This window comes from Scleropages formosus, chromosome 2 (genome assembly GCF_900964775.1).
Source record: "Scleropages formosus chromosome 2, fSclFor1.1, whole genome shotgun sequence".
NCBI classification, from domain to species: domain Eukaryota; kingdom Metazoa; phylum Chordata; class Actinopteri; order Osteoglossiformes; family Osteoglossidae; genus Scleropages; species Scleropages formosus.
In genome coordinates, this window is record NC_041807.1 from 35724344 (window position 1) to 35746600 (window position 22257).

General features: G+C 43.5%; 1 protein-coding gene across 1 annotated transcript in view; it reads left to right on the plus strand.

The window, feature by feature from the left end:
• Positions 1-668: 668 nt before the first annotated feature.
• megf6a (multiple EGF-like-domains 6a) overlaps positions 669-22257 on the plus strand; it is a 41068-nt gene continuing 19479 nt past the window's right edge. The window contains exons 1-3 of the mRNA XM_018736505.2: positions 669-832; positions 13499-13621; positions 19064-19189. Of these exons, the coding sequence (XP_018592021.2) occupies positions 673-832; positions 13499-13621; positions 19064-19189 (409 nt within the window). The 5' untranslated portion in view covers positions 669-672. The remainder of the gene's footprint in view (positions 833-13498; positions 13622-19063; positions 19190-22257) is intronic.

Genomic DNA, 22257 nt, shown 5'->3' on the forward strand with positions numbered 1-22257 from the left:
AGATCTGGTTTGAACAAGTATCAAATTTGATGTTTTGTCTTCCTAGCTCTTCTGAAGCATTTCTCAGAGAGGTGGAACACTTATGGGTTGCCTTGCTTTCAATGCTTTGCTTTCACTCTTCGCCCAGGTTGCCCTATACAGGTACAACCCAGGTTGCCCACATGGAGTTACACTTTTCACTGCTACTGTACTTCTGTAGAGTACTGGTACTGGTACTGTAGTGTACTGTTATACTTCCTTTGGTTGGAAATCAGCATCTCAGCTGACCTGGCACTGCAGGACCTGCAGGAGGAGGAGTGAGGAGGGCCGAGGGAGGTAAAGGAGGATGAGGGCTGGGCTCAGCGCTGCCGAACACGAGAGGAGGCGTGCAGGAGGAGGTCCCCGGGAACTGTGAAGACAGAGACAAAAACAGGCTCACATGTGTGCATGATCTGAGACGGAGAATTCTCGGCACGGTTCTGATACCCAGATGCCACTCTAATGCCAAAACAAACTCCTTGTTCACTGCAGTTTACTGGCTGGATCAGAAGTTGCCAGTGTTGCACAGTCTTTTTTTAAAGGATGTAATAGACAACTTTATTGGTGTCTGTCATTCATGCACATGTACTCTTGCTTTTTTAGGGATCACCTGTAAGATAGGTTTTGATTTCTCAGACACAGAGGTCGATAGACATGATGTCCATTGGGCAGCTGTTGCTGCTGTTGGTGTGTTTCAGTGGGCAGTTTGGCCCAGTCCATGGCGCTGGCAGCATGCGGTACCGCTACCAGCGGAGGAACTGCTTCTCTTGCGTCCACGGATACAGCGGGTACAGCCTGGAATACCTGGCTCCAGGTGAGTGCTAATTGTCAGGTTGCCAAACGTTATCTATTGAAATGGGTTCGCTACTGGTGATCCAAGGTGCCCAAGTGTGTAATATTACTCATGATCAGTTATGTAATAATGTTTCCAGGAAAGTATAATGCAGGATGTGTTTTCGCCGGCCTCTCAGACAAACTTACTATTCAAAATGATGTCATTAATATTGTATTTGATTAGTTCATATAAGTTAATTAATTTGTTCATGTGTCACATTGTTAATTTTTTTGTTTATCAGCTGTTGTTTTTGCACTAGTGCTGACTTTTCTGTAATGCGTGGTATAGTGGAATTCAGAAAGGCACATTACTGTCAGTCAGAACCCGAGGCTCAGTGAGTGGGTTTCTGCCGGGGATCCGAAACTCCATCAACCCAGGTGTGCTCACAGCAGTCTGGTGGGAGAGCTTTGATTCCACCCTTCTGATAATTTTGCAATATTCCCTCCATTTCTACCTGCTCTGCATTATACATCACAGCTGGAGAGAAGAATACGTGTGCTTTATATGAGGCCATTGATGTTAGGTTAAGGTTACACATGTGAGGAAACCATCGAGGCCTTGCTGCCTATTAAGCCTGTCGTGCAAGACATATGTCGATGCCTCAAGTCAATGCCGCATTATCACACTGCTCCCGAGTTGTGGTTAGCAGAACTCGGAATCGGATGGTTATTGCATCTGCTGTGTCTACTGAACATGCCGTTGTTTCTGAAATCCCCGTCTGGTCTCAATTCACGGGAAAGGGAACAGATGAGAGCCAAGGAGCCAGTGTAGGGAGAGAGGGAGCGCGAGAGAGAGAGAGAGAGAGAGAGAGAGAGAGAGAGAGAGAGAGAGAGAGAGAGAGAGAGAGAGAGAGAGAGATCAGTGCCTGATTCGCTGTCCAGTCTTTGCATGTCTCTCGGAGACTTTTAATGACCAGCAACTGTGCGAGCTGCACATTCCGATGTTGCGTTTGCCAGCAACTTACGAAGTCTGCAGTTTTATTGCATGTTACCCATTTGTACAGACACAAAATTTTACTGAGGTGGTTCAGTTTATCTGCCTTTCTCTCAAGGATACAACAGAAGGGCCCTTCTTTGGGAACTGAAATCAAAACCTGTTCTGCAGAACTTTAAGCACTACGCCACCTGCAGGTCCTTCATGAAATGTGCTGAAGAAGGGCAGCAGATTGCGTACTGGTTAGCACTGCCACCTCTGGACATGGAGGTTGCAGGTTTGCACCCACATCCTGCTGAAGTACCGTTGATGAAGGTCCTAACCAAAGTTTGTCCAATGAAAATGCTCAGCTGTATACATGGTTACATAACTTAAAAGCTTAACTTTGTAAGTTGCTTTGGAGTAAAGCATCAGCTTAAATGAATAAATGTAGAAAGGCCTTTCTACATTTGACTTTGCATTTCCACTTGTAGATTTCAGTGATGCCCCTCTGTGCTGCCCGAGGACAACCTCCAGGTTGTTGCGTCGCACCTGAATCATAGATGAAGCAGTGAGTCAAGATTCTCACTGAGAGTATCACTGAGTCATCCTTAAACTGCAGTCTGGATCAGCCGTGAGCATTCATCGAGTGGGATCTCTGGTGTTTCCTGTTGTTCAAGTCCAGTCATTAAAATACCTTCTGAGGGATAGCTGTGATGTCGCCTTAGAGTGAGAGAGAGAGAGAGAGAGAGAGAGAGAGAGAGAGAGAGAGAGAGAGCAGTCTAGCACATGGATGCCACTGTTGACCTAAACTGTTCAAGATCCAAAGCAGATGATTCCATAACAAGCTCAGCCAGGGTACGCATTGTAATGAATCCTCCCCCATATCCCATGTCCAAGGTGAAAGACGACATCCTTGTTAGAATTCCTTCCAGGGGAATGCGGCATGCCTGGGTGATGACATTCAGACCACAATTAGAAGGTCATGGCAGTTGGGATGCTCCCTCTCCAGTGTGCCTGGCCTTTACCTTCCTTGACACGATGTCAAACCCCACACTGAGAATTGTCCATCTCCATTTAAATAACTGAATGGTTTAATAAGCACAGCAGCTCCAAACTTTGCAACCACTGTTTCACTTACTGCGCGTCAAGACAGCAGTCAACTGGACTGGGTAAATTAGCAATCTTTTACGAAGAGAAGTAACAGTGAGGACAAAGTGTTGCATGGTCACCTAATGAGTCACTTGTCTCTTTGGTATGAATCACCTGTCTCAGCTGGATGTGTTTAGCTTTTCATTATTCAGAGCATGAATAACAGCTTACCAAAAGAATGTAAAGCAGGCCTCAGGATTCCTGCATGTCAGCGCTTCTTGGATTTATTATTACTCTTATTTAGTTGAAAATTTTCTCAAAGGAAACTTTCTTAGAGCTGTATACTAGGTTCCTTGCATTGATTTGCCCAGTTGTGATCAGGGTCATTTTTACTGTATCAGTTCCTTGATCAGTGCAGAAGAAGTAAGATTCAGACCAACACTATCAACAAGCAACGCAATAGCTATAATTACTATGCCACCTCCTGTCCATTTTCTGATGAAACATTGAAGAATCTGCCAGCATGTTAGCTCATGCAGTTGAGTCAGTGGAGTGCATTTTATTTACACTGTGTGTTTTTTGTGTGTTCCAGCACCTCCTTGGGGGTGGGTGGAAACCATAAAATGCTTCAGTTGGATTCGATTTAGGGTTAGGTTTGGTTATGGTTAAGGTTTGGGCTAGGGTCAAGGTTTTGCTTAGGATTTAAGATTAGGGTTAGGGTTGCGATTCATAATAGGGTTAGAGTTAAGGTTAGGTTTAAGGATAGGGTTAGGTTTAGAGTAAAGGTTAAGGTTAGGGTTATTGTTAGGGTTGGGGTTAGTAATGGCAGTAATAGAGTTAGGTTTAAGGTTATGGTTAGGGCTTGCATTAAGGTTACAATTAATGTAAGGGATAGGCAGTCTCAGTGCCTTGAGCAATCACACTTTAGAAGTGTGGGGTAAATTGAAGGGGCACTGCACTGTGTTAAAGATTCAGAGCAGATGTGATATTTCGCCGCTGTTTACATCCCTCTCCACCTTTCCACACCACTTGTATGAATATTATGATCAGGTGAGTAACTAATGGTGGTTGATGCCCTAGGGAACTCTTGGTGCTCTTGACATCAAACACCTCCCATTGCTAGAGCTGATTGAAGTGAGTTATTGTCCTTTAGAGACACATGGAACCCAAGCCCTGACCAAAGACCCACTTGGTCCAAGTTCTTGAAGAGCACCTTTGGTTGTGTAGCATCACTGTGAATGCATTTGTGTGTTAATTCTAAAAGTTATTCAGGTGAGGAGTGTTAAAAATCGGTGGAGGTGTCAAGTTGAAGCTGAAAGGTGTTGAATGGGCTGAAGGTTCGTGAGCAAACTAATTTCAGGTGGCAAGCTGGCTCTTGGTGCATCAGACATAATTGTAAGTAAGACTTACTTAAGGCTCAGGATACTGTTCCGAGTCTCATATTTCACCTTCAGAGTGTTGTGCCGGGCTTCACATGTGTTATTGATTTGACTTTGCTCAGCTGGGGTTTGCTCAGTAATATCAGACTCTCAAATCAGGTTAACGTGGCTTCGGCTCTTGATGGTTTTGGAAATTTTGGATGCCGCAGCATTTTCTTTCACCACTCTTGTCAAACAACACAATTTTAATATCCAAAAATTAAGTCCAAATTTGTTTGCTTAATTTCATTACGAAGTGTTTTTGCAAGACTTTATTGAAAAAAACACATGCAGTATTGAAAGGCTGTTCATAATTAGATGTTCGTTTGCGCTGTTTCATAGATTTCACAAGGGATGTATTCCACCAATGTTCAGGCAAGCCTGAAGTGCCCCCCAGTATTCGCACACTGTTGCACTGTGCGCTATTGCTAATATCTTTTGCTCACCTGTATTTGAGTAACTTTGCAGCGTTAGCTTAACTGTCCTATTTTCATAGACCTGAACTTTTTAAGATTGCTTTGCCCCACCACTTATATAAGGAGATTTAAAAAAAAAAAATTTTCAGTGTTAGCTTAATGCTGCTATATACAAAATTTGAAGTTAGCAATTGCTAGCATGCTAACACCTCATCAGTGGAGATTTTTCCAAACCCCAGGTGTCCGTCTGCTATATTTATGCGACACAGTCGCTTGTTTACTCATTTTGACCTATGCATTTGGGAACACCATGTGCTTGGTGTGACAACACTGGAGGAAAATGCCGTCCCACCCCCAAGACACGCTAGGTTTCATAGGCAGTGTCATGCACACGTGGCTCTTGTTAGCGGCTTGGTGTGGAAAAACTGTTTGAAATTGTACTATTTATTACTATTTATTGTAAGCACACATCGGCTTCACGCTAAGGAGTGCCCGTGGTGATGCAGTGTACGGTGTTTTTAGTTCAGGAACATTCTTTTTTAACCTGGAGATGGGAGCAAAAGCTTCTCCTGTGCTTTGTTGCTATTTTCTGCTCCCAGATGAGCTCCATACAGGAACATACAGTGTTTTACCTCTCTTGGAAGCAGGATTGTTATTTTTGGCTCTTGGACGCAGCTGTGAACTGCATATGAAAGCATTGCTAATGCAAAGTGTATAAAACTCCAACCTGATTTAAGTTAAATGTGAGTCATCGATCTCCAGCCCACGATAAATCAGGTGTGTGTTTGCAGATTTATCTTCAAGGCCATACAAAGTCATATTCAACTGAAGTTTCACTGTGCCTTCTGTGGTGGATTTAAGGAATCACCTGCTATGAGAGAAATAAAAGCCATTGTCTGTGTTTTTATTTATTGTTTTTATTGTCTGTGTTGGAAAGTAACAAATTTTAAGGTCTGAAGTATAACAGTTATTCACATTTATTCAGTACCATAATTATACTATTCTCAGATTATTTTCTGAACATTTCTTACTCTATGCAAGCACTTTTTTTATATTGTACTGTTATTTAGTTTTTCATCTTTTATTTATGGTTTTATTCTTGTTTACAGCAATTTGTTTGACTGTGACCGGTGCCATTCATGTGGGCAGAGCATAGAGTGTGCAGCCACTCTATGTTACATTACAAAATAATACTAAATAAATACATGACAGACATCGAGACTATCCTTCTGAGAACAGTGTACTTCATGAAAATATATATTTTACGTTATATTACATTTTCCATATTTTAGGCATGCCGTTTTACGTTTAACGCCAGTACTTTCATGAAAGATTATGTTTTTACAGTCCCCATTTATACATACTCTATATACAGTAACCCTAATGTAAGAATCAAAATACTCAAGTAGGTCTTACCCAAATACACTTTTCTTTGAGTGTAAGGTTTTGGTTAAGTACAAGCATTATGAATACCTTTTGCAACTGTTTCTTATTTCTCCTCCTTAGCTCCTTCTTTTTCAATAATAATTTACAACAATGTACAGCTGCAAATTTTTTGTGGCTGTGACTTATTACGTTAACCTGAGTGGAGCTACATTTAATGCAGTGTGTCCAAAATTCAACAAAGACAATGGAAAATGTTGAACTTATTACAGACAATAAACAGAGCTCACAAACTCAGAATAACCATAACCATACACATGTGCAGTGCTGCAGAGGCTAAACATGTGAAGAGATAAGAAGGTTCGAGAGTACAATTGTGGTAAAAATGTAGTTATTTTATTTTACCAATATTGGTGTTGAGTGAAGCACAAGGTCGTGATTTTTAAGAAACCAAATGGACACTATCACATCGACACTATCCATTTCAACACTAAGGACACAATTAGAGGACTGAATATTCTGGAATTACTCTGTGTGGTCAACATCAACTCAGTGGCATCAAGCAACAACAATAATCTGCAGTGGCAAGAATGTGGGAAGAGTTTTTGTTGGTTTTCGTTTGAAGTCATCTCTTAATTGGTTTAATAAAGTAATTATGGGACAACAGGATGAATCTCATACAGACTAAAAAGTGTTTGGTTAACTTTGTAATTTAAATGCACTGATTTGGCTGTTTTGAATATGCAGCTGTTATTGCAGGACAGAGGCAAACAATCCCTCGGTGCTCACTGCCCATGTCTGACGTGTCTGAAGAGACTCGTCCCCAAAGTGACAGTGCTGTTCTGGAGCCAGACTTGTCCTTGACACAGTCAAGGAGAACGTAGCGGTATTGATTTTCAAGGCCTTTTGGAGAACTGGGACCATTTCTGTGAATCAAATCTCTATGTCGTTTTACGATGGTACACTTAAATGAATTAAGTATGAAATTCTTGTTTTTAAAGTTCGCAGTTTGATCAAGATACAAAATCTATGGTGAATTGTTACTGATGATTGAATGTATTCTGAAAGCTCAGAAACCTGCTTATATGTCTGGTTATTACCCTCTTTGGGTAGCAGCATCTGCTAAATGAATGATTATAAATGTAGTTTGAACCCAACCACTTTGTGCCTGTGGTACTTTGGTTGATGGGGGAAAAAAAAAAAAAGGTTTGAATGATTTCTTCGCACAATCAATGTTTTTATTGATTTATACAACTTAGTAATTATCCAGGCCAGTTCTCCCAGCTGTCTCTTTTTCAGCTTGTCCAAGTCAGGGTCGTGGTAGTCCAGTCTCTCTCCTGGAAGCACAGGACACTAGGCTAAGTGGGGTACACAGTGGGTGGAATGGCACTCCAGTCCAGTCATTTGCTACTATTCCAATATTGTGGACTGAAAAGTGTAGTAAAGGACTCCAGAAGTAAGTTGTCCTCTGAAGTAACTTCCAGAATAAGACCAGAATGAACTTTTCCTCAGTCAAAGTACGAAAGGGGAGCCATGTTTTTTGTTCACAAATGGCTTTCACAGACTCAGTAGAGTGCATCACGGGAAACCTTCGACAACTTCCACTTGTCCCGAGAGGTGTCACTGCAAGCCAGAGCCTAACCCAGGCCACAAGGCCGAAGGGGGAGGCGATACACCCAAGACAGGATGCCAGTCTGTTACTAGGCACCCCAAGCAGGGCTCAAACCTCAGACCCACCACACAGCAGGCACTGGCTGAACCCACTACGCCACCACTACTTCTTCAGCAACTTTACAGTGACAATTTTAATGTGCAGTCAGTGCTCTGTTGACGGTGTGCCAGACTGTACAATGTCCTGTGTCAGGCATGAACACTTCTTTTAGAGAAGCAGACTTCCTAACAAAGCCATCGGGCTCAATACAGCCTTCAATTTCACGTGACCCTGCTCAGTGCATTCCTTCCCCGTTGAGTGAGAATGCTGGCTAAGAATTGCCAGGTGGGATATGAAGATCAAGTGGATTGATTGAATTTGATGGTGATGAGAACCTTCTCCATGACATCTGTCCACCAGTCTGGATCAGTGAAGATGAACAGGACAGCTGGAATGGGTCCATGATGCAATGGGCCAGGCCTTTGTTTTTTGTCTCAGCACAATTTCACATGGAACAATGAATGACTGAAACCATGAAATTTATTGTTGAGGTCAAGTGAAGACAGTGAATAGACACCAGAACTCTCAGATGAGTTGGGGCTGAATATGTTTGGTCTGAACGTACCTTAACTGATTAGTTTAACATTTATTAATGTATCAATTGATACGTTTTATGTAGAGTCAGTTACATAGGCTGAAACACCTAACTAAAAGTGTCCTAACAAGAGGGCCAACCACCTTGTTCAGCAGCCGGTTCGAATTTCCCAATCTAAGTCAAGATGGAAAGTACAATAAGAATTCAGCAGAACACATATTCACACTTCTAAATATTGAAATACAGCTGGCAGATGTGTACTAAAACAGTTCAGGTTAAGCACCTTCTTGAGGGGACAAATAAGACTGCTCCTGGCACTTTTGGTCACAAATCCAGTTCGTTAACCGTCATGCTGTCATATTTATTGTCAGGTAGCACAGGTTCTCTTACTCAGAGAATTCTGGGTGACAGGAGTGGTGGAGCTGTGTAGAAATGCAGGTGGAGTGTCTTTGCTTGCACTGCTGGCCCTGTTACTGTTGGCTGGGGAGCTCATTTAACAGCGGAAATTGGCCTGATGCAACTAGTTGGCTGTTAACGTATGAGATGCATTGTACACAAATAAATATGAACCCTGTATTTACGAATTTCATGTCATATTGTTGTTATATTCAAGAAATGTATGAAGTAATCAGAAACAAGTAAAAAGTATACTGAAAAATGTCATTGCATTTTTTGTTCAGGATTTTATTAAAAAAATACAGAAAAGGTTGAATTGATACAATTGTTATTTTTATTATCTTAATCTTTAATAATTAACAAATGGTTTGTAACAAGGGGGTGCAGTGGTGCAGCGGGCTTGGCTGGGTTCTGCTCTCTGGTGGGTCTGGGGGGTTCGAGTCCTGCTTGGGGTTTTTGTGATGGACTGGCATCCTGTCCTGGGTGTGTCCCCTCCCCCCTCCAGCCTTGCGACCTGTGTTGCCGGGTTAGGCTCCAGTTCACTGCGACCCCAATTGGGACAAGTGGCTTCAGCCTGTGTGTGTGTGTGTGTATGGTTTATAACTTTAAAGAAAAGCTTGGATGCAAGAAGTGCAGTAACTTAGCAACATTGCCTTCTTGCCAGAAAAGCAAGTCTATGTGACAAGAGTTTGTTTTAAATTACACTCTGGATAAATGCTCTGAACGCGGTCCACAAACAGGCTACAAAACCAAAACCTGTCTGAAGTCGCAGTGTCTTGTGATGTTTTGGCCTCATACATTTCACACTCTGTGTGTTCTTTCCAACACACTCCAGTGTCCACGCAGTCTCCCACTAGTACAAAACGCTCCTTTTATTCCATAAAATCAGTATTATAACCCAGCAGTAAAAAATGCATCTGTTGAATATTTACTTTTTTTGATACCCATCATCATTCCATGTTTTTTTAATTTATTTTGGAATGAAACCTTGAAACTACACTGACAGTACTTTAGCAGTAACCTTGACACCTTCCTTGACTGAGATCAGGATAGGATAAAACGTGTCCCTCTTTTTCCACCTTCATGAAGGAAAGGCCTGTTTGACTCTATAATGAAGGACCATCTTGGAAAAGGAGGACTATCCAGAATTCAGTTTCAATTCAATTGTTTTGTGATCTCTTAAGTCATTGGTTTCCAAACTCAAGACCTTCTCGAGGGTTGTACAATGCTTGTTGACAAAATAATTTGAGTCTTATTAGGGAATTACTTCACTGGTACAGTGTGAAGGATTAATGAAATACTGAAGTTGAATAGTTGTGGACAACACAGCATCCATAGATGCTTAATTATAGCGCCATATGTGATATTACGTTCAGACAAGAGTTCTAATTAATGATAGGTCCTCAGTGGTCCGAGACTCGTGCATCAAAAGGACCAACGAGGAACCTGTTGCAAATTATCGCTTTGCTGAATAAAATGAGTAAAGTAGATGTGCAAGGGCCACCACAAGGACCATAAAGGCAGCTGGCCAGAGGACTTTTGAGGATGGCTTGGAAAGAGTGGTTTATGGGTTCGGTTTGTTTAAAATGAAGCCGGGTTTGGTGCGCAACCTGCTGTCTGGTGCTTTGGCTACTGCCTAGTTATCAGATTTTTGTTGGCCTTTTTAAGTACTGCTGCATGTCTCTCTTTAAGATGTAATACTTGAAAATGTTGTAATTATCTGGATAAATACCTTTAAGGGGCAGCTAGTGGTTAGAGCTGCTGCATTTGGACCTAAAAGTTGCAGGTCTGAGTCTCTTCTCCAACCGCTGTACCCTTAAGCGAGGTGCTTACTCTAAATTGCTCCAGTGAAGTTACTTAGCTGTACAAGTAGGTGAACAGTTTTAAGTTGCTTTGGAGAAAAGTATCAGCTGAATGAATGAATGTAAATGCCCCTTCCAGTGGAACCCTTGTACAGAATGGGTCTGAGATGTTTTCCTCAGTAATCCTCCTGCAATCACCCAAATCTCTGGATTTTCAGCATGTACTGGGTGTCCTGTGGAAAACAATGCCATCAACACAATGGCAATTTTTCACTTGGGATGGTCACCCACAGCATCATGGTTACACTTAATCAAATTTAGACAGATACAAGCGTACTGCGGCTTTCCGAAGACACTGCATCCTGAACTACCATTGTGAAAATTGATTCAGACTTTTAAGGCTGTGCTAACTTGAACTTTGAATGCAGTGTGGTGGCACAGTGTGTAGCACTGCTGTCTCAAAGCACCTGGGTGGTGCAAGAGGATGGGGGTTCAATCCCCATTCAGTCTGTGTGGAGTTTGCATATTCTCTGTGTGGGTTTCCCTGGGGTGCTCTGGTTTCCTCCCACAGTCCAAAAACATGCTGTTCAAGTTCCCCTATAGTGTGTGAGTGACAGAGAGAGAGTGTGTGTGTGTGTTCCACTGATATATGGATGAGTAACCCAGTGTAGGTAGTATATCTAGCAGTGTAAGTCACTGTGGTGAATAAGGTGTGTGGACTGGTAACACTACATAGAGATCATGGGAGGTTCCTTTGGACAAAAGAATCTGCTGAATAAATGTAATGTAAATGACCAAGTGACTTTAGAATCAGATGCTTATGGAAAGCAAATGAGACAAGAAGTACAGACGTAGCAAATCTAACCCTCCCAGGTTGTTAAAGAGAAATTGTGTGATTTTTCTGTTAATTTATTGCCTACTCATTTTCCTTTTCCCATCTCAAACAGGGGACAATAGACTCAGATGAAGAACTGGAGTAGTTCTGGCTTCTCCAACCCTTCTAGATTATTCCGCTCTACCTCTTTATTTGGTGTGTTTATGTGCTGGGCTCACACAGTTTATTTCCTCCTGCTGTAGGAAAATGTTGGGGAAGCCAGGGCTGTTTCCACTGGACAGAACGCACTGGGGATATTTAGAAGTAAAGATATGTGCTGAGCGTGTGTTTTCACTATAGTCACACACTTCCAACCGAGTGTGTCTGTGGGGGGCTGCTGGAGCATAGGGAGATGGCTCTGTTTTTGGCAGAGCAGCTTCTCAGTGTTATTAACTCATATTTACTTAATGCCAAGGAGGGGGCGCAGTGGTGCAGTAGGTTGGACTGGGTCCTGCTCTCTGGTGGGTCTGGGGTTCAAGTCCCACTTGGGGTGCCTTGTGATGGACTGGTGTCCTGTCCTGGGTGTGTCCCCTCCAGTCTTCTGCCCCGAGTTGCCGGGTTAGGCTCTGGTTCCCTGCGACCCTGTATGGGACAAGCAGTTCAGAAAGTGTGTGTGTGTGTGTGTGTGTGTGTGTGTACTCATACACTTAATGCCTTTGTCCAACATCATTTAAAATGTTAAATGAACTGCACTAAAGTGCTGTCAGAGGGGTACAGTGGTGCAGCTGGTTTGGTGAGGGTCTGCTGTGGGGTGGTCTAGGGTTCAAGTCCTGATTGGGGTGCTTTGCGTTGGACTGGTGTCCTGTTTGGAGTGTGTCCCCTCCCCCTCCAGCCTTGTGCCCTGCATTGCCAAGGTAGGCTCTGGTTTGTCTTTAGACAAGCGGTTGTCGACATTATGTGTGCATGTAAACTACTGCCAAGTACTCAACCCTCCACAGTAAAGAGCAATGTAACACACACTTACTCACTCAAAAACATACACACTAGGGCAATTTAGATTCAACACAAAAAATGAACACTGTCAATTCAAAGACCTACCAGTCCAGAGTCTTCTCCAGAACCACAGGGAGCCACATGTCCTTGGACTGTGGAAGTAAACACATTCAAACATGGGGTGGACATGCAAACCCTACACAATATTTAAAATTTTCTATAATTTTTACAGACGGTGTCATCCTTCTAGAGGATTTCCTTCCATTCTTCACATTGTCTTTAGTGACCAAGCAGTTGACAATATGTACAACCACTGCTCACACCTACTACGATGCCTGAGAAATGTCCAGATTGTTTTCTTGTCCTCACAACGTGATGGATGATCTGTTTTACTACTGTACATCAACAAGTTTTGCATGGCAAACCTGTATCCCTCTTTGTTGGTGCCTAAGACACACACACATTTTCAGAACTGCTTGTCCCACACAGGGTCACGGGGAACTGGAGCCTACCCGGCAACACAGGGCGTAAGGCCGGAGGGGGAGGGGACACACCCAGGACGGGACCCCAGTCCATCACAAGGCACCCCAAGCGGGACTTGAACCCCAGACCCACCGGAGAGCAGGACTGTGGTCCAACCCACTGCACCACCACACCCCCTCTGGTGCCTAATAAATTTGTGAAAAAGATTCAACTGACTTTCCTGTGACTCTACCGGTGTCAGTGTTATACTGAGAAGTGTTTGTCCACTGGTGTGGCCAGGTTCACTTCTCCAGATGGTTCTGTTCTGTGGATCAAGTTGATTTCTTTTCCATGTTCACTGCCTTCAACTTTGCAGAACCCAGGACTTTTTTGTTTTAGTTTGTCTGCGCAGGAAGCTGGCTGATTGTCATTGTTGTTTTATGCATGTTGTGCACTTGCTACTGACAGCTCGATCCCTTGATCATAGTGCAGGTTGTGCCGAAAGGTTCAGCGCCTGAATGGTGTGACGTGAATGTTCTCCTTGACTGTCCTGCGTGTTTTAATATGTACTTTGCCAGCCAAACCCTTAGCACTCGCTGTGTGTCTCTTGCCAGAATGGACGTCCTGTTTCTGTAATGATGAGGCACTATTAATGGGAACAATGTCTCCCTTTCCCTGTGGTCCATTTGTCCTCCTCCCCATTCCTTGCAGATGTCGACGAGTGTCAGGTCCACAACGGCGGCTGCCAGCACCGCTGTGTGAACACGGCCGGATCCTACTACTGCGAGTGCAACCCGGGGACCCGCCTGCACACGGATGCACGCACCTGCATCGGTGAGATGGGGCGGGGTGTGGGTGTGGTCAGGGTAAAGTGGGAGGGGGCAGGATTGACCTTCTCAGGTTGGAGGTGGGGCAAGGGATGTGGCTTGGGTAGAGTGGGAGGAGCATGGAGGGCTTCTCTTGGAACTGCACCAGTGTTGTGCAACTTTGTTAAGGGTTTGATGAGGTTGTATCCACCCGACAAACGGAAAGGAATAAATGTGTTTATAACACAGGACACCTGCAGCCCTGTCTGAATTGATTATCAGTGGAATCATGAAGTGGAACAGCAGCCTTTCTTGGAGATCCCTGTTATTGCCTTGCTATATCACAGAATCCCTGCTCCTGGTGGGGTTAACAACAGGTGTAAGGCCTATTTTGAAGCCTTCAACTCACTTGAACCCAAACCACAGAAGGTGAGGGACAGTCTTCAGAGCAGCTGTCTTTGAAGAGTTCTGAGTTGGAAATTCTTGGAAAGTTCCTAGCGTTAATGGAAAGTTTACACTCATGTTTAGGGGCCTGACACTTTTATCCAAAGCATATTCCAGGTTTGGAATTCAGAAAGACACTGGGCTTTGCAGTAGAGCAGCTTCAACCAAGAACCTGTCAGGTTTCATCACACCAGAAGTGTGTCTGTCGCATACTGTGTAGTTCTGTAATTCCACATGGGCTAAGAGCTGACTCCTCTGTAAATGACACATATTGTATTTGCCTTCCAGAGGCCGTTGAGCAGACCTACAGTCCAACGCTAGATCGAGTCTATATCATTCTTTATTGTCTCTGAGATATATCTTTCAGACTTCTTTTAGATACAGTAGAGAGAATGCAGCCTGAACTGAGTGTTTCCAAACAAAATTGCAAAATTGATAATCTACAGAATGTAGGTCTCACCTTCTGAGGCGTTTGTATCTTCAGACCAGCAATGTCATGACTGCATTTCAGAGGTTAACCCTTTCCAGGCAGACATTGCAAATAAGCATCAGCTGGTAATTATTTTTGCAACTGTCAGTATTAATTTCACCCTGACATGGTTAAACTTGTGTCCGTATTTAGAGGTTGTCCACCTCTTTCGTTTTAACAGAAGCACTGAGAGAAGATGGCAGTTTTGGATTTCGTGTTACACTGATCTTTTTCATTTTGGGGTCATTTGATGTGGTCCTCAATGGAGGGGGTGTGGTGGTGCAGTGGGTTTGACTGAGTCCTGTTATATGGTGGGTCTGGGGTTCAAGTCCCACTTGGGGTGCCTTGTGATGGATGGGTGTCCTGTCCTGGGTGTGTCCCCTTTCCCTCTAGCCTTGTGCCCTGTAATGCCAGATTAGGCTCTGGCTTGCTGTGACCCTGCTTAGGACAAGCAGTTTCAGTCTGTGTGTAGTTGGTGGAGTCTGGGGTATTGTATAACTCAAGAAAGCACATTGAAATAACTAGCCCCTGTTTCATTAACTTTGGGATAGCAACTTCCTTCCTCCAGATGAGCAGGGTGTGGTGGTTTCTGCTGTTCCTCAGCACATAATTGTGTACTTGAGGTTATCGTTTGCATTTACAAAGCCAACTCTCCTGTTGTTTCAGGTGTTAGAAAGGGCATTGCTTCATTTTCAGTAACCTTTTATCCAAATTAGGGTTATGGTGGTCCAGAACTGGTCTTGGAAGCATAAGGCATGATGCATGGCATAAGGCATGTTCATCTAGAGAACATGCAAAGGAGGAGAATATGTAAACTTCACACAAACGGAGTGCGATTGGAACCCACAATTCCTACCTGCTTGTAAGCAAGGCTGAAATTAAAATTCAAAAACCTGTCAGATGCAGCTAAATCAGATTCCCAGTGAGAATCCCTTGTGTTAGCAGAGGAGGTGAGTGTCTGCAAACTGTTGTCCCTTTTCAGGGTCTGACCCCCCTCTGAGGCCCGGGGGCTTGCGGACTGGAGATCCAGCCCTTTGGGGGGATTGAAGTATGAATATTTACTCCTGAGAGACTTATGACAGCTCCCCATATGCTGCGGCAAAGCAAGGGCTTCACTAACATGGTTTTAATCAAACAGTCTAGATGGATGCCCAGGCTGCTCCATCTGCTCTCTGGAATGTTCATGCTCACACACAGTCCTCGTGTATCATTGTTCGCTCATATTTCGCTGCTGAGCTTGTCTCTGCGGCAAAAACATGTTTACGGTTTTAAGAAACATTAGCAACTCCCCACATCAAGGGAAACATCTTAAGAATCTGAAACTTTGTAAACAAATTTCAGTCATTTTTTCCCACAGGAGAATATTTTTTTACAGTGGGTATCAAAACAATATGTACCCTGTAATTATGATATGGAATGTGGTTAAATGTGAGCAGTTTCAACCTCCGTTATAAAGGTTATGCATACTTATGCTTTTACTTTATTCTGTAAACATGATCCATTTGTCTTTAACTACTGTTGGGTACAAGATCTTATCAAAATGTGATAAATGGTCTGACATGATTTATCTTAGTTTTAGTCTTTTCACGAACAAGAGCTGAAACTTTGAAAAGGGTGGGTAGATTTCTCAAATCCACTGCACAGTATTTGTCTTTTTAGTTGTTCATTTTGCTGTAGCTCTGAAAATTAATCAGAAGGAAACTTTTAATTTGTTCCCCATATGTTTGAAACAGCCATGTTTCCAGAGACATTTTGTCTCAGTTTACTTGATGTTAGAAAATAAGAAAATTTATAAAAATTTAGGGGGGGCGTGGTGGCGCAGTGGGTTGGACCGGGTCCTGCTCTCCAGTGGGTCTGGGGTTTGAGTCCCACTTGGGGTGCCTTGCGACGGACTGGCGTCCCGTCCTGGGTGTGTCCCCTCCCCCTCCGGCCTTATGCCCTGTGTTGCCAGGTAGGCTCTGGTTCCCCGTGACCCCGTATGGGACAAGCAGTTCAGAAAATGTGTGTGTATAAGAATTTACCGTTTTGTACAGTAGGTAATTCTTTGGTATTCGGGGTTCATACCTTGCTGACTGATACTACAGAATGGCTGGGGTTTGATCTCAGGACCTTCCAGTTGCAGGACACCGTCTGATGGCCTGTTCACTGGGCCCTCAGAAAACTTCAACTAAGGTTCAACCAGTGGAGTTTTATCATTCCTGTAATCTTTTTTTAGAAGAAAAGACTTTCTTTGGCCAGCATGGTGAGCCAGTACACTGTGGCATCCTGCAGTCGCCCCAACACTCTGTCTTGCCCTTATGCACCACTTGGGGGAACAAGTGGAGACCTTCTGTATGTGTTTGACTGCTCAAGCTTTTGGGTTTATTCAGCTGCCCCATAGGATTAATGAGTAACTGACATGTGTGGTTACCCAGTGACCCTTGCTCCTTCTAAATAAGTGAGCTGTTTCCTTACAGTGCTTGAATAGTGTGTGCATATGTGGTCATCCCCCTCACAGCTCTTATGAATGCTCTCCATCCTACACATGAAGGGCCCACCTCACTCCCATTATTCCATTTACGCTTTTTATCACAGGTGACTAGTGAGGCTGTTTAGAACAATAGTTTGGTACATATTTACATATATCATTATATCATTGGGGGAGCGTGTTGGCATGGCGGGTTCAGCCAGTGCCCGTTGTGTGGCTGTCTGGGGATTGTGCCCTGCTTGGGGTGCCTTGCGACGGACTGGCATTCCGTCCAGGGTCTGTCCTTTCACCCTTCGGCTTTGCGCCCTTTGTTGCCGGGTCAGGCTCCGGCTCGCAGCAACCCCGTTCGGGACAAGTGGTTGTTGACGACGGATGGATTATATCATTATTTCTGCAGTACCCACAGCTTATTATGACCTCCTCTCATGTAAATGGAAGAAATTTTTTAGAATCCAGACTGTGAAGTTTTCATGCAAGGTTCCAGGTTGTGTAGTGGTAATAGGTGCTACCTTGCACTCGAACTACCTGGGTTCAAATCCCTGCTCCTGCTGTCATATCTTTGATTAAGGTATTAACCCTGAATTGCTCTGTTACAAATTGCCCAGCTGTGTAAATTGGTAAAATACCGTAAGCTGCTTTAAACATCAGCCAAGCCATTATTGAGAACAGCCGTTAAAGGGGAAGAACCCAGAAATGAAACTGGAAGTGAATTAAATGGATGGAAGGACTGAGAGTGAGTGCACCTCTGGAAAGTCACCCATGTGTGTGTCCTCACTACGCGCAAGGAGTCCAGATCACCCACAGGAAACCCGAATCACACAGATGTCCAGTGAGGAATGATGATCTTCAGGTTCCCAGGTGTCTGGGGGGACCTACCTCAGCCAAGAATTAGAGGGATGTCTGGAGGTGGATGGGGGAAGGTGATGGTGACAATAAAGGTCTGAGGCCAAACTTCCCACCCCTTGATGTAATGGTATGCACACTTACAAGCCCCCTCCCCAGATGGCATTTAAATGGTTCAGAACACAGCGATTAGCCGGTGAGGGGGTTATTTGTGTTGGTTTCAGTTCCGAGATGTTAATCTGTGGGAACAAAGAGAAATAACAGGGGTCAGCAGGCATCAAATTCCAGATGAGGATGGAGATCACGTTCCGCACTCTTGACAGCCAGGAAAAGAAAACCTGGTTCCTGTCTTTGTCTTTAGGCTTCTGATAGCTCATTTACACACTTGATCTTGTCGCTGAGAAATCATTCTGGATAGTTCCAGAAACACGAACAGAACTGGACTGTTACAGCCGCTGTCAAAAAGGAAATGGACGTCTGTTGTTGACACGTGTGTGTGTCCAGTATATCGCATTCACTGATATACCGTCATGGTTGAACCGTGTTGCTTGTTCCAACCTACTTTATGGATTTTGGTTGCTGGAATAGTGGGACTTGTGGGATGCACAGAAAAGCCATCTAATATTCCTGTGACATCAGGCAATGATTCAAGTGATAAATTAGCCCTTGGAGGCTAATTTGGGGATGTAATTTGTACACTTCTGCACTTTTTTGTGATTTAATTTTTCAAACCTTTGCAACTGAATTACACGCTTTTAGGTACCAGTCCCTAACTGCTTTGAGCATGTTTTCCTGTTCCTGGCTTTTCCATATAAGGTCATGTGACCGATACAATGACACACTTCCTGTCGGCCATTTTGCGTTGTTATCGTCTGTAAGATGCCAAGAAGGTTTTCTCAAAAGTCATTGCAGACTGGACAGAAAATGATAATTGTGATGTTTCAAATACTGAGTTTTACTTTATTAGAAATGCACCTGGAGCTCTATAACTCTATGAGGTGAAAAATTCACCCACGTCATGTGGTGCGTGATGTGATTTCTTATGGGGTTAGTGTCAAAGGGCTAAATTTGGTAGCTTTCCAGCTAGTGGTGTTTGAATCTGACCTTGGGTGTCTGATGTTTTATTTTACCCCAGCTTTGGTAGGACAGCTGTCCCTTCGGATTTTGCCACCGGGGCTGGTGTGCATGGCGATGCTGTAGACATTATGGTCCTCATCACGTGCTTTCTTTTCTGTCTATCCCCACAGCCGTCCACTCCTGCGTGGTGGGCAATGGAGGCTGTGAGCACCACTGCGTCCAGCTGAGTCCTGCCCACTTCCAGTGCCGCTGCAGACACGGACACCAGCTGGCGGAGGACGGCAAACACTGCAGGCGTGAGTTTGTCAAGATGCCGAACCGAGGACAAATTGTGACTTGCTGCGTGTCTCTACATGTCTTTCTAACATCATGTGCTGTTGCAGGTGCTATGCACAAGGGCATGATACACACACAAAGTGAACTTAACTGAACTGCACCCTAAAATAACATAACCACACCAGTGGCGTACCCTTTTTTTTTGTTTGCCCATGCTGAGAAATGTCCCTGTTTACCATGGTACAAGGAGTACCACGATCTGCAGGCAGTTCAAACCCAGAATTAAAAAGGAGTTTGTTCTTTTCTCCCTTATAGGATCATTGAGCTCACCCCCTGCGTAGGAGTCTAAAAAGTCAGACCTCTTTTAACAGGCTGTATCTGGTATGTGAAAAATAACTTTGTCTTTATGGCTGTGTTGCCCTGCATTGACAGCTCTTCAGGTTCAGAGCGAGGACGCTGGCCTTCAAAGAAAAGAGCTGTTTTTGTTCTTCAAGCTTTCCAGAGCATGAGAACGTCAGGCTTTTGAGAACGTTAGGCTTTGGATGTGATCTGGACTCAGAATCAGGAGGTGAAGCACAGGTCAAATAAAAGTGGCGGTGAAGACACTCCAGCAGTGGACAGGTCAGGTTGATCACCATGTTGTAACCCTAAACTGAGCATCAAGGCAGCTGAAAAGCTTCCTAATGGCTGGTTGACATCAGCGAAGTGAAGAAGGAGGACTGTGGTCCTGCCCGTGTAGACTGGCATGCTGGAATGAGTAGACTGGCCAATCCCCCACCCCCTCAGACCACAAAGAATCCTGCTGGCATTCATGGTGCGTCATATTGAAATGGTTATGACAGTTTGCAGCCTGTTTCTTGGCATCAACATGAGCCTGTAAGCATGTTTCTGAGCCCTCATGGAGCAGCTAGTGACTGCTGGTGAGGTGTAACATGCTGCAGTTGTAGTGGTGGTAGTACAACTTCAACCCATTTCTGTTTCACAATGTGTCAGATCTGCTTTGCTGCCAACACTTCAAGTGCGTTTGCAATTAGTTATGCCTCATTTTATGGCCGTCACATTTATTGGAAGGTGCCAAATGTAAAAGATGTTTGCAAGTGTTACGTGTTAATTACTCAATGCGCTTGGCTCACGGGACAAAGACATCAATGAACACCTCAAAGTGAGTCCACTATGACATAATTACAATAGATTAGCTGTATTTAGTGAAAAGGTATTATTATATGTTGTAGCTGTACATTTGTTTAATAACACTTTTGTAAGCATAAATAAAAAAATATGGACATATAACTCATTCTCAGTGGCTGTTGACTCACTATAGAAGAATATTTAAACACACATATATAAAGTATTGAAATATATATATATATAGTGTATATGTATGTGGTCATATATGTATATAAAAGAGAGCAAGACAAAGGGAGACATTATTTTCTATGTATTATATATTCTTTTTTATTGCTGGGCCACAGCAACATAAACAGAAACAGTACATCAGCAACTGTTAACACATCCACATACATAAACCAAGGGCTAAGGTTTACAGTATTTCCCAGGTGTAACCATGTGGCACCATCTATAAGAAGTTCCAGAAGGGTGTCCAGACGTTCCATCATTCATTTAAATTATTATGCAGATCAGATGTTAATTTTTCAAGTGGAACAAGATTAAACAGTTCAGTCATCTGCATATTTACAGAGGGGGCCATAGCAATAAAACACATTTTCTAGTCAAGTATGTAAGAGTAATCAGCCCATGTTCCATAACTTCATCGAAACAGAATTTAGGATGTGGCTTAACAAGAGAATAGATGGGGACAAATCAGACTTTTCACTAAAGATGTTTTGACTGGTTGAGTGAACCCCATTCCCATGAGCCTGGGTCCTCTCACATTCCCAGATTAAATGCATCAAATTTCCCGGAACAAGTTTACATTTCAAACACAGCTGAGACACAAGTATATATTCTTATGAAGATGATGGACAGAAATTCCATCTATGGTCCAGTGACTTGTCCAACAAGTCCTGAGACAAGCCTGAATTACTAAGAGCAAACACTTACTGTTACCAGGTGTGCGTTCCCTTTACTGATGGTGAAATGTGACTTTTCGTTGAAACTCTTGCCTTTCTCTGGGGGCTTTAGAAGGTGCTCCTCTGTCTAGGTCCACTGAAACAATCATTGTAAGGAGATGATGCAGCCAAGTCTACAAGTTATCGAGAAGGAACGCGATCAAAGGAGCACTTTAAATGTAGAGCAGAGATTCTCTACTGGCTGGAGCCATTAGAATTATTTTTCTGTTATTTTTCAGTGTCTTACGCCAAGTGTGAACTTTTCTTTGTAACAGTTCAGAGAAATCATCATGCATGATCACCACCCAAGGAGTTTTGGCATAAACCATGGACCGCCAGCCAGTATTCATGTACAGGGCAATCCCACGGGCCTGAGGTTCCACAGAACATACTATTGCTGGGCAAGCGAACCGCAGTAGGGAAAGAGCTTTATTAATGCAGCATAATTATGGTCTGTCGGCTTTCCAACAGTTTGGTTGTGGGATGTCAACAGCTTCCACTCGCTCTGCTAGGCCTTTGACTTCTGTCTCTAGAGCCACTGGTAAGTTGGTGGAAATTAAGAATTAAGTGGAAATTGAAGTGGGTGTATTTGTGCGTGTGAGTATTGTGTGTGTGTGTGTGTGTCTGTGTGTCTGTGAGTGTATGTGTACTTATTATTTGTGGCTCCACTGAACTGCAGTGTAATTACTGGGAGGGAGGTGAGAAGCAGCTGTGGTGGAGTTTTACAGAGTCCTGTATTACAGATGGTCCCCACTCCGCAAACGAGGACTTCATATGGATGAAAAAGTATGTCTTATATACCGGTTACTTGTGTTAAAAATGGAAAAATTAAAATAATTTTCCAGATTTCCAAAAATTTTCCATTTTATTTTTGCTATCATTTATCTTCTTTTCTGAAATTTAAATCTGCAGCAAAGCAAATGCGACTTGTTTTTACTTACCCAGCTGGTAGGTGGCTATATAGTCCATTCAGGCAGAACAGAAGTGGGGGACCACCCTAATTCAGCTCACTTTCACAG